The sequence below is a fragment of the Crotalus tigris genome, unplaced genomic scaffold (genome assembly GCF_016545835.1).
Source record: "Crotalus tigris isolate CLP2741 ecotype Arizona unplaced genomic scaffold, ASM1654583v1 scf7180000024470.1849372, whole genome shotgun sequence".
In the NCBI taxonomy this organism is placed as follows: Eukaryota; Metazoa; Chordata; class Lepidosauria; order Squamata; family Viperidae; genus Crotalus; species Crotalus tigris.
Window position 1 is genome coordinate 695,757 of NW_024100641.1, and position 11,800 is coordinate 707,556.

Sequence of the window (11,800 nt, forward strand, 5' to 3'; positions counted from 1 at the left end):
TTCCCTTAAACACATTTGCAGGATGCAGCTCCATCCAGAGACTGTAGTGCCGGCCAAAAGCTCAACTCCCCCCCCCCCCTACTCCAATTGCAGCGATGCTCGTCGGAAAGCGCCACCGGCTCCTTCCTTCCCTCCCTCTCTCTCTTTCTCTCCCTTCCCACCCTCCACCCCCAACCCCCCACATGCCGCTGCTTCCCTTCGGCTGCCAGACCCTCTCTTACCTTCTCTGGCTTTCAGTAAAACGGTGTTGGCTACGATGTTCTCCAGCTCCATGGTGCTCCAGCTTGGAAGATGCTGTGCGATGCGACACAATCCCGAAGAGGGGGTGGGGGGGAAGAGGAGCGAGGAGAGAAGGGAGGCGAGCCGGACAAGAAAATCAAGCCGCTCGAGGGGAGAAGCGACCGTTTCCTCGCAGCCCTCTTCGAAAGGCTAGCGCCGTCTCCAGATGTTTTTTTGTTTTACAAAAAGAGGCCGCCAGCATCCTAGTCCTCAAGGTATCGCATCCCTCCAGCGCTGGCTCTCTCTCTCTCTCTCTCTTTCTCGGCGTCTCGCCAAGAGGATCGAAGTAAGATCCGGCAGGGCGTGAGGGGGAAGCAGGATCCTCTCCACCCCCACCCCCCAACCACCACCTTGGGAAGAACCACCGCAATGCAATCCAGACGGAGAGAAATCCGCTTAGCCGCGCTCCTTCGTTTCCCCCCCCCGCCCCCCTCCGCCAGCCTACCCACGGCTTTCCGGCGCCGGTGAAGCTCTTCGCCTGGGGCGGGCGGAGGGGGTCAGCAGCAGCGCTGAGAAAAAAAGAGGGGAAAAAAGCCCCCCTCCCCTTACCCTCCTGCCCAGCCAAACATGCCCGGGGGAGGGAGCAGGGGGTAAAAATTAATAACAATCTAAATTAATTGATAATAATCTAAAGCTCAGCCCCCGGGAGATGTGCAGGCGGAATTGGGGGCGCGCGGTCCTTCTTTGCGCCCCCCGCCCAAGAAATACCGATCGGTGGGGAGGGGGGGGTTGGGGTTTTTTTTTTTCCCCCAAAAGGGGAAATCGAGTGAAAAAAGGGAATTCTTCACGCCGACGCGGAGCGGAGGGAAAAAGGAGGGGAGGGAAAAGCGAAGGAAAGAAAGAAAGAAAGGAAGGAAGACCGCTGGAAGCTTTCTGTCCCAGCAGGAAATAGCATGGATACTAGAAAGAGCCCGTAGCGATCAAACTGGCTACAAAACGTTCCAAGAGGGCGGGGCTCCCGGGCTGGTGACGTCGCCGCCCCACGGGGGAGGGCTCCGATGTGTCAACGTTCGAAAGAGTTATGTAATCGCCTCGGTCCCACCTTTAAAAAAAAAAAAGATTCTCGCGTGCATGCCGGGAAATGTAGTTTTGGCCGGGAAGCGCTTGAAAGCAAAAGCTGGCTCTCTAGTGCAGGGGTCTTCAAACTTCGCCCTTTGGTAACTGGTGGACTTCAAACTCCCAGAATTCCTTTGGTAACTGGTGGACCTCAAACTCCCAGAATTCCTTTGGTAACTGGTGGACCTCAAACTCCCAGAATTCCTCAGCCAGGCAGGCTGGCTGAGGAATTCTGGGAGTTGAAGTCCATGAGTCATAACAGGGCCGAGTTTGAAGACCCCCCTGCTCTAGTGCCTACAACAGGAATGCTGAGGAATTGAAGTCCACAAGTCTTAAAAGATGCCAAGGTTGAGGACCCCTGGCCTACACAACGCACACCCTCAAGCTTACAACGGTCTGTAAACTGAATGTCAGAAAGCCCCCATAACTTTGGTTTTAATCGTGCACAGAAGGGTCTTCCCATTTAGGCCAGGGGTCCCCAACCTGTGGGCCGTGGCCCATTACCAGGATGTGGCCTATTTGCAACCTGGCCATGTGAGTGGCGGGCTGGCACACGTACATCCCCACTTGGTTAGTGGTGCCTCAAATCCTGCATAGGTGGTCCTCGGCATACGACCACACCTGAGAACCAAAATTTCTGTTAAGTGAGATGTTTGTTCTGCACCATTTTACGACCTTTCCTGCCGTAGTTGTTAAGTGAATCGCTGCACTTGATAAAGTTAGTAACGCAATTGTTAAGGGAATCCAGCTTGCCAGAAGATTGCAAAAGGGGATTACGTGACCTTGGGACACAGCAAAGGTGATAAGTATGAACCGGTTGCCAAGTAGCTGAATTTTGATCACATGACCATGGGGATGCTGCAAAGGTCGTTAACTGTGAAAAATGGTCATCAGTCGCTTTTTTTCAGTGCCGCTGTAACTTTGAACATTCACTAAATGCATTACACTCTTGAGAAGCAGAGAAGGAAACCAAGCTAACGGAGAAGTGCACAATGTGCAAGACAAAAACCAGGATTTGGGGAAATGGATGCATTCTGCCCCCGCTGTATGCAGAATTGTCCAAATACGGTATCATTGTGTTATTTTAGATTATCTGGTTTTTTAGGTTGGGCTCAGAGACAAATAAATCTATAGCTACCCTACAGGTTAAAACAGTGGCCTGAGGCCTGTGGCCACAGGGAATCTTTTCACTATATACCAAGTCAGAATGAGAGGTTTCCAGGCTGCTTGATTTCCCCCTGTGGATTTTCTTTTTTTAACCTGCGGATGTATCACAGGCAAAAGTAGGCAGTCCTCCACACTGGCAGCTTATGTATTATTCATTTATCTTTTCCCGTTCCATTCAGAGGGCATTCAAGGCTATTAGCCCTCAGCTAAATTAGACTAAATTGAGAGAACGCTACAAGCCCACTGCTTGGCTGTAAAAATCTGTGAAAAGAAAAAGGTTTTTTCCTCCTATCTCAATCCCAAAAGATCTTTTGCCATCACTATTGCCATGTGGGCAACGTCTTGACCACTGCTTAAAGAAAACTACGATGCATTTTGCTTCCCAAAGACCTTATTCGTTCTCAAGCTACTTCTGCAGATTAATTATGACTAGTTTTCAGAAACCGAAAACCACACCTTTCAAGTAGACATTCGTTGCTTGCTGCACCAAGTAACAGACTGCAAGGAGACGTGTCCATTTTCCCAAATAAAATCAATGTTTGGCTCTTGCTGAAATCTCTGCATGATAGCAGTCTTCTGATATTTGAGGGGCTGTCACAGAGAAGAGAGGGTGACCTATTCTCTAAAGCACCTGAGGGCAGGACAAGAAGTAACAGATGGAAGTTTATCAAGAAGAGATTCAACCTAGAACTAAGGAGAAATTTCCTGACACTGAGAACAATTAATCAGCGGAATAGCTTTCCTCCAGAAGTTGTGGATGCTCCATCATTGGAGGTTTCCAAGAAGAGATTGGACCACCGTTTGCCTGAAATAGTATAGGTTTCCTACTTGAGCAAGGGGGTGGATTAGAAGACCTCCAAGGCCCTATTCTGCAATCTTACAAATAACATTCAGACAAATAACCTTCAGATCAACAATCAAGTAAAGCAATACCCCAATCAAGAAATTGCAAAAGAGCCATTACTAAACAGCCCAACCAAAGCATCCCTTAGACCGCCCCACACAGACAGGCAAGACACCAGAATATAAACCGACAGCAAACAACACTCCTTACTAGCACTGATGATGTTACCTTGTTAGGCTAATGAAACATCTGGAAGAAAACAAGCTCACAGAGCACCAAGCATCCCTCAGCAATAGGAGAGTATCTGTAGCTCAGGGTTTAACTATGGAATTCTGGGTGCTACACCTAAGCTTGGTTTTTGCTTGCAGATGTTACATCTTCATCAGTGATATTACCTGGTCTGGAGCTGAAACATCTGCAAGCTAACAACCAAGCTCAGAAACCACCAAGAACTTCACAAACAAGAATAACTCAGCTGTTCTGGTCAAACCTTCTCCCTGTTTGAGGGTTTTAAAGTCTCCATCAGCCCAGTTCAGAAGAGAAAAGTATTTTTTTTTTGTCATTTCTTTGTCCCCCCCTAGACCAGGGGTGGGGAACCTTGGCTCTTTTATGACTTGTGGACTTCAACTCCTGGCTGGCTCAGGAATTCTGTGAGTTGAAGTCCACAAGTCATAAAAGAGCCAAAGTTTCCCACCCCTGCCCTAGACAATTGTCCTGGTGACTAAAAAAGAAAAAAAAAGACAAATTCTCAGTACTGCTTCCACCTTGGCTTATAGTAGTGTTTGGAATCACCTTTTATTTACAGGTTAGAGAGTGTTCCTTCCCCACTTCTTCCATAAGTCATCCCTGCGTTACAAAAAACAAACAAAATGTCCTAAACCAGCATTCTCTTTTACAGCTGCTTCATTCATGCTGGATTATATTTAATCTTCAAAAATAATGATTTTGGGGGTGTGTGTGTGTGAAACGGGAAGAACTAGAGTTTAAGTCACGGTGATCCAACTGTTTTTTGCCCTTGAGGGTGGAGGGGGGGGGAGGAATCTGAAATAATAATAATAATAAAAAAATAGTTGTCCATCGCTTGGGCACTTCAGTACACAGTCTCCTCAATCTTTGGGAGACAGTTCAGATAAATATTTAGTATTCGTCTAGTGTATCAGCCCTTGGAACGGAGAGGCCGCGCTCTTTCAGTGCTTGCGTTTTTAACTTGTCCGATTCTTGCTTCGTTTGCTGCTCTACCCGTTGAACTTCCAAGATTTCCTCTATTGAGACTTGCTGCAAAGGGGTGTCACTTTCCTTTTCTAGGTCCTGCAATTAAAAAAAAAGCATCAATATTTCAGGGCTGGTAATTGGGAAGAAACAGCAATTTCTTCTGAAACACAAAACACATATGCCAGGAACAGGAATAGAACAGAACAGAATACAGTAGAACAGAATAGAATAACAGAGTTGGAAGGGACCTTGGAGGTCATCTAGTCCAACCCCTGTTCAGGCAGGAAACCTTATACCATTTCAGACAAATGGTTGTCCAATCTCTTCTTAAAAACTTCCAATGTTGGAGCATTCACAACTTCCGGAGGCAAGTTGTTCCACTGATTAGTTGTAAATTTCTTCTTAATTCTAGGTTTGTACAGGTATGTTCAGCGCCTCTATTCTATTCCACCTTATCAAACAATTCTCAATTAAAAATGCACCAAAAGATACCATTTTTAAGATAAGATAACCTTTGTTGTCATTTTTTTTATTGTGGGCACAACGGCACACATCAAAAATGAAATTTAATTGCCCGCTCTCAAAGTGAAACACAGCGAAACACATACATGACATACATTCTTATTCTTTATTTATCATACAAGAAAGAATAAGAATAAAGAAAAAAGTGTGTTTGTGGGAGGGGTGATGACTCAGTGGTTAAAGACACTGAGTTTGTTAGCTGGAGAGCTGACAGTCCGGGTTTGACACCTGAGCTCCACGCAACAGGATGAGCTCCCGTCCTCGCCTCAGCTCCTGCCCACCTAGTTGTTCAAAAGCATGTAAATGCAAGTAGATAATTAGGTACCACTTTGGTGGGAAGGTAACAGTCTTCTGTGCACCTTTGGCACATAACCGTCCTGGCCACATGACCACAGAAACTGTCTTTGGACAACTCTGGCTCCCTCAACCAAGAAACGGAGATAAGCACCGTGCCCTAGAATTTGACACGACCGACAGGAAAACCTTTACTTTTTTAAAGAATAAAAAAAAAATCCTTAAAAATCCTTCCCCAATCTTGTGGTCTCTCCAGAGGAATTAACCTACAAGTGCCCGTAATCCCAATTTAGATGAGCTAATGTCAATTAAGAAGGAAGTTGTACCAACATTTCTCAAACATGGCAACTTTAAGATGTAAGAATTTCAACTCCCAGAATTCTGCTCCAAGAGGCCCGCAGAAATCTGCATTATTTGAAAAAAAAAAAAGTTGGTGACTTACAATTTCTCCCAGGAGTACAACATTCTCGCCTCTGACTACGAAGATGCCGCGAGGGATGTCACCATACTTTTTGCCCACGTGAATGCGCTCCACTGTTTGGTGCAAAACCAGATTTGCTGCAGGTCCACGGAGAAGGAAGGAAACAAAGATGGAAACAGTGATGAAATGTGTGGCTGCTTGTAAAAGAAGAGTTTGCAGCCTTCCCCCTTTGCATTTCTGTGCAACTGCATTCTAAAGAGGTAACGAAATACTCCTACGGTAATTAGCAAATATTTCCCCTTTGTTGTCTTAGCATTCGAAACATTATTTCGATTTAGCACTTGTGGGACCCCTTTCTCTTCTTCCAACATGTAAGCAATGAATCTTCACCTTATTTTATTCATCCATGCACAATGAGATAATTTACACTGCTTCGTAGTTCTTTTTGCAAATGTTAACGGTCTTTCATTTTGATTTTGGTATGTCCTTAAAAGACACAACACTGTCATATACGTAACTTAGATTGCCAGCAAAGGAGAATATTTGTAGCTCAGGGTTGACATTAGGGGTCCTTTTTGTTCTTGGGAGCTTGGTTGTTTTCTTTCATTACTTAACTAGGTGACATCATCAGTGTCTAACAAAAAAAACCCCAACCAAGCTCAGAGAGTGTGTTTGCACATTTCTCAAGATCACAGTTCCCTTAACTACCGTTTGTTAAATAATCCACAGTTCATACAACACTCTAAGTCATAAACAAAATAGCTGGAGTCTATTCAATCAAACAAAATAGGTGGAGTGTTCTATTCTAAGTCATGGAACAAAATAGCTGAAGCGACATTCCATGTTAAGTCAGAATTAAAAATTCTCCATTAGCACCATTTGTGAATCCAAGAGTACACACCTCCAGCATTCAGCTGTGGTGATCTGAGAACAATCCGTTGTTTTTTTTAACAAGCCCCATTTTGCAAAAGCTTCCCAGCTTGGTAATCAGGAGATTATAGGATCAAGAAAGTAAATGTGGCCATTTACAAGTAAAGTCTTAGCAAAGAATGGTTCATTTGGAGAGATGTGCCATAAGGAAGCATATACCCTTGGTAGTCCTTGTGTAGCTACTGACTCATTTAGCAACTGTTCACGCTTAAGATGAAAAAGTAACTTTACAACCACCCTCTGCATTAATGACCTTTTTAGATCTGTAAAGGAAAGGAAAGCTGAAGGAAGATAAGCACAGTTACAGTTGCACAGAGTGCTTGTTTGACTGAATGACTAAGTTGCAGATCCAGCTGCCTATTTCTCTATGCTTTCCCATTGAGTAGTCGTCTTTGTTCGGACAGTCGTATGTATAGCAAATTCAAAAGCTCAGTTGACATCCCTTATTGTCCCATCAGGAAGTCTATGTACAGAGGTATGCAAATCCAAACTCAGTCTGGCATGTAACACAAACTCATCTGCTAGCCAAAGATGTGCAGGGTTTTCATGCATGTAATTAAACATACTGAGAACTGAACAATGTTTCCCATTCTTTCAGCCCACTTACAAAATTGACTCACCTAAAAACGAATCAGCATCATCATCTTCCAGGCTGGATGGAGGGGAGGGGGGGGGGCTTGCTGTCCTATACGGCAATCCCGTTTGTTCTAGTCCATTTTCAAACTCAGTATTTCTTTTAGCAGCTTTTCATCCTACACCCAATTTTGTCCTATTCTAATCAGTTGTTAGACAATTATCCTGCTTAACGGATGTATGAATTAAAATCCCATGTCTCTGTATATAATTTCTTTCCAACTTTCTGCAGCACAGGAGAGAAAAATTAAAATGGAGAGAAAGAATGACAAGGGCCAATTGGGCCTCTGCCAAAAATGCAGACTTCTGAACTAAATCAGTTAGGTCGATCCCGGCTCTTGTTATTTTTGTTCAATTCTTAGTATACCGAAACTAGCCTAAGCTCTAAAATAGTTGTATACAACACTGGGGATTTTATGTGAGTTGGTATTCTAAGCCTGTTTTTCTTTTTACAGATGTTTCCCATCTGCACAAAGAAAAACAAGCTTGATAAACAGCCCCACAGCAATGCACTTCTAATCTAAGAACAGAAACTACTTTTTTGATTCGTACAATCAGATTGTCCAAGTTCAAGTGAAGCTCTCTAAACCCAATTAGAGGTATGCCTAAGTCTTGATCTTCTGTAGTATTTGCTACCCTCTAGCGGTACAGCAGAGTTCAGCAGCAAACTGGACTTTTATGTAATCCTGTACAGTACTGAAAGCCTGAATTAACAGCTAACAGCTGAAAACCAAACTCTGTGGCAAAGCTGAATTTTAGTAGCACAATGTCAGGCCAGGTACCGATTTTAAAGGGGAGAAGACTGCTTCTCAAAAGTCACTCTTGCTTTTGAAAATAAATTTATTTGCTGCTGCGTTCCAGTGAGATGGTATTTTGGGATGTTCACTATTGAGCAAAAAAGGCTATTGGAACACGGTTCTCTTCCCCCAGTTCACACTAATCCACTGCTATATTAATCAGTTTTGGATACTCAGATTTCTGACTGATCTTTCTGGTCAACTGATGGTTTAGAACAGTACATACTGCATGAAAACTAAGCTTGGGAGAGCCTGGGATGACTTCTGAACCATAGCTTTTCCCCAGAGGCCACAGAACAAAATTCTACAGGGTTATTGAGGAAAAAAAGATATGAGGAATGAATTCCATGTACACTGCTTGAATTCCTGCAGCAAAGGCAGAATAACAATTTATTTGCTGCCAAACCTGTTTTGAAGGTACCCTAAGAATCTTCAAGACTCATTTATCTTGATTTTAATCCAGGAAACTCTTCATTTTCTCCTTTGAGTCGGTTTTGATGTCTGGGGTCTGCATGGACAAATCCTTGCAGGTTTCTTGGCAATTTTTTTGCAAGTGGTTTCCCAATGCCTCCTTCCTAGGACTAAGAGAAACCCCAACTGGGTTAGCGTCTAAGATAGGACTAAAACTGACATTGTCCAGTATCCTGGTATCAACACCATTACAGCAAACTGACTCTATATAGGTATACTCTGTCAGTAATGTGCTATTAAGTATATTCAGAGTAAAGTGCCACACTTTTTTTTTTTCCTGGTTCTTTCCTCAATACTTTTTTTTTCTTCCCAACTCCTAGCTTTGGCAAAGTACTAGATGCACAAAGGACCACCCAAGAGTACATAAATGGAAAGATAAAGGTGGCATACCAAACTGATCAATGCTGCGTAAATATCCAATCAGTGTTCTGCCATCTCTAAGGAGAACCAAGTGTTTCTCTGGAGAGGGGGAAAAAAAAGAAAAATCACATTAATTTGCAAAAACCAAGCCTTTTAGAGAGTTGAATCAGCTTTTCTACAGTTCTGAAGGTCTATAAGCCTTGGAGTTTTCCAAAATATATTAGTTATGTGTCTTTGTTTTCTACAAAAATGCTTATCACTTAGGTTTGCTATTTGGAATCATAAAGAATGATCACATTCATTGTAAAAGCACAGAAGTGCAGGGATCCAATTAGCCTCTTTGGATTTGATTTTTATTGCTTGGATTTGCTTTTTCTTCCTCAATCACTCTAAGTTAATTGAAAACTCCCCAGTTCACACCAGGTTAAAAGGCTGGGTTTTACAGTGATAGCAATCTGCCATATTCTGTGCTTATAACACATAAACTATGGTTTACTCAGCTCAGAGTTCCGGGGTTCTTTTGCAAAGTGTAGTATAAAGTTACCATATGGACTGCATATATACAACATACTAGTCTTAAAATATAGATCAGGGGGTCCCCAACCCTGGTCTGTGGAACAGTACCAGTCCGTGGCATGCCAGCAACTGGAATGCACAAACAAGCAAAGCCCCATCCACGGGATGCAGGCAGCACACAAAACCACACACCCTCCGATCTGTGGAAAAACCTCTCTCCACGGAACCGGTCCCTGGTGCCCAAAAGGTTGGGGACCTCTGATATAGATGGCTATTTTGTGGTTCAGGTAATTATATAAGAAATGTATCTAAAGTGTGGTTATCTTTTGGCCAGCACCGGAAAAATAAATTACCTGTAAAAGCCATTCAGAAATATATCATTTAAGGAAGCCATCATGCAAAATATCAGACTAGTGTAAAACAGGGTTGCCTGATTGATATTTCAGTGTCTCTTGTAGGTACGTAGGTAGGTAGTAGGTAGGTAGGTAGTAAGTTTAGGCTTCAACCCTTCCAGTAGCTTTGAAACTATGGCTTATAACTTAGGGCGTTGTGCAAAACTCCCCAAGTGTAGCTTATCCCATTAACAATGATTACAATTAACTTGCTCGGGGGCCCACAGAAAGGCAGGTTAAAACCTTCACAAGCCATTTCCAAGGCGGAAATTAAAAAAAAAACAACAACAACAACCCAGGAAGATAGTGCCAAGAGATCCTCCACACACCCTCCAAAACAGAAAGGAGTCCTATTACAATACGGAACGCTCGCCAGCCGCAAATCCTTCAAACCGAAGAAACGTAGCTTTCCACCCCTCTCTTTTGGGGAGGGGGGGTCTCTTTCCTTTTTTCAACCCCTTAGTATTCATGGCCCAACCCCAGCCTGCTGCGGCCATGCAAGCATGCATGCATGCATGCCAGCATGGTTGCAGGGCAGCGGCAATTAAACCAGTGCCATGCCATTTCCTAAAGCAAAGGCATTTATCTAGAGGAGGGAGATGGAAAGAAAGCTGGTCTGAAACCGAGGAGGAAGAAAAAGAGGAGGAGGAGACCTGTTTGCTTGTAAGGAGCCACCCGCCAGGCGCAAAGGGACCCCGCGCAGAGCCGCGACGCCCAGCGCGCTACTCACTGTCGATGTCTTGGATGAGGCTGGCCGTGCCCGGCATGTAATTCATTTTTCCCCCGGACGCAGCGGAAGCTGCGCTTCCCGCATCGGCCCTGGGAGAAGCGGAACCTGCTCTTGGCCTCTCCCCGCCCGGTCCGGAAGCACAAGCTCCGGCGGGGCGGGGAGACAAAAAGGAACCCGTGCCCGGCGGCGGGTTGGTGCGCAGCGGAGTTCCCAGGAGAGAGGCTGGCGCCGCCGGCCTCGACCCTTAAATAAGCGGCCAGGGAAGGGCGGAGGGGTCGGGAGCGGCCGCGCCCGGCTGGCTGGCTGGCTGGAGCGCAATCAAGGGCGGGGATCGGGAAGGCAACTGAGCTGCGCCCGCCGGCCATAAGGAACCTGGACCATCCGTTTTGAATGCATAGAGGGTTGCGCGAGATGGGAACCATAGTAAAGCTGGCCCACGTTCGCTTAGGGTAGCTGGTTCATAAACCACCAGCTCCGGGAGTTGGGCTTGGCTGCAGCGGGGCCAGCAAAGCACGTGCAAACCTGGTTTGCTGTGGGAAGCCTGCTATGTTCTGGTCTGTAGTAAGTGGGAGTCCAGCTAATGTATTTTATTCAATAAACCATCATTAATGATCTATGATCCCTGTTACAAAATTATGATCTAGCAGTAAGCTTGCAGGATCCTAACTCAGCCTGAAGATCACTGGGTAACCTTGGATTATTATTGCACATTAATTTTATCCATTTGCTCTTATATTACTCTACTCCAGGTGATTGCCTGGACTAGTACCTACAGTTTTCTTGGCATGATTTCTCACAAGGAGTTTTGTCTCCTTTCTAAGGCTGAGAAAAAGGAGCTGGCCCAAGGTCATCTAGCTGGCTTTGAGTCTAAGGTGGGACCTGAACTAATAATCTCCCAGTAATCTGCCTTAAAATTACATTAAACTGGCTCTATTGTTTTTATTCTCACTTTTTCAATAATATTAAGAGTACTAAGAATTCTTATTTAAAATAGTGTTTTATATTACACTATTATGTTAATAATCCTAGCTTTCAGGTATCGTTTGTATCTGATAGATTGTATTATTATTGCTAAATGCTTGTGATATTTATACTGGTCTATCACTGATGTAAAGATATGTACAGTTTGCTACTCATTTTAAGGATAAAATAGAAGGTGAAAAACATGCAAATATT

General features: G+C 44.3%; 2 protein-coding genes across 2 annotated transcripts in view; both read right to left on the reverse strand.

The window, feature by feature from the left end:
• LOC120303440 (G protein-coupled receptor kinase 5-like) overlaps positions 1-1,208 on the reverse strand; it is a 71,540-nt gene extending 70,332 nt beyond the window's left edge. The window contains exon 1 of the mRNA XM_039332979.1: positions 222-1,208. Coding sequence (XP_039188913.1) covers positions 222-273 — 52 coding nt within the window. The 5' untranslated portion in view covers positions 274-1,208. The remainder of the gene's footprint in view (positions 1-221) is intronic.
• Positions 1,209-4,098: 2,890 nt separating this feature from the next.
• On the reverse strand, positions 4,099-11,536 carry LSM1 (LSM1 homolog, mRNA degradation associated). The gene is made up of 4 exons (XM_039332992.1): positions 10,625-11,536; positions 9,017-9,085; positions 5,817-5,932; positions 4,099-4,654 (listed from the first exon to the last, which is right to left on the reverse strand). The coding sequence occupies exons 1-4, from the start codon at positions 10,668-10,670 to the stop codon at positions 4,484-4,486; spliced, it is 402 nt and encodes a 133-aa protein (XP_039188926.1). The 5' UTR covers positions 10,671-11,536; the 3' UTR covers positions 4,099-4,483.
• Between the last annotated feature and the right edge of the window lie 264 nt (positions 11,537-11,800).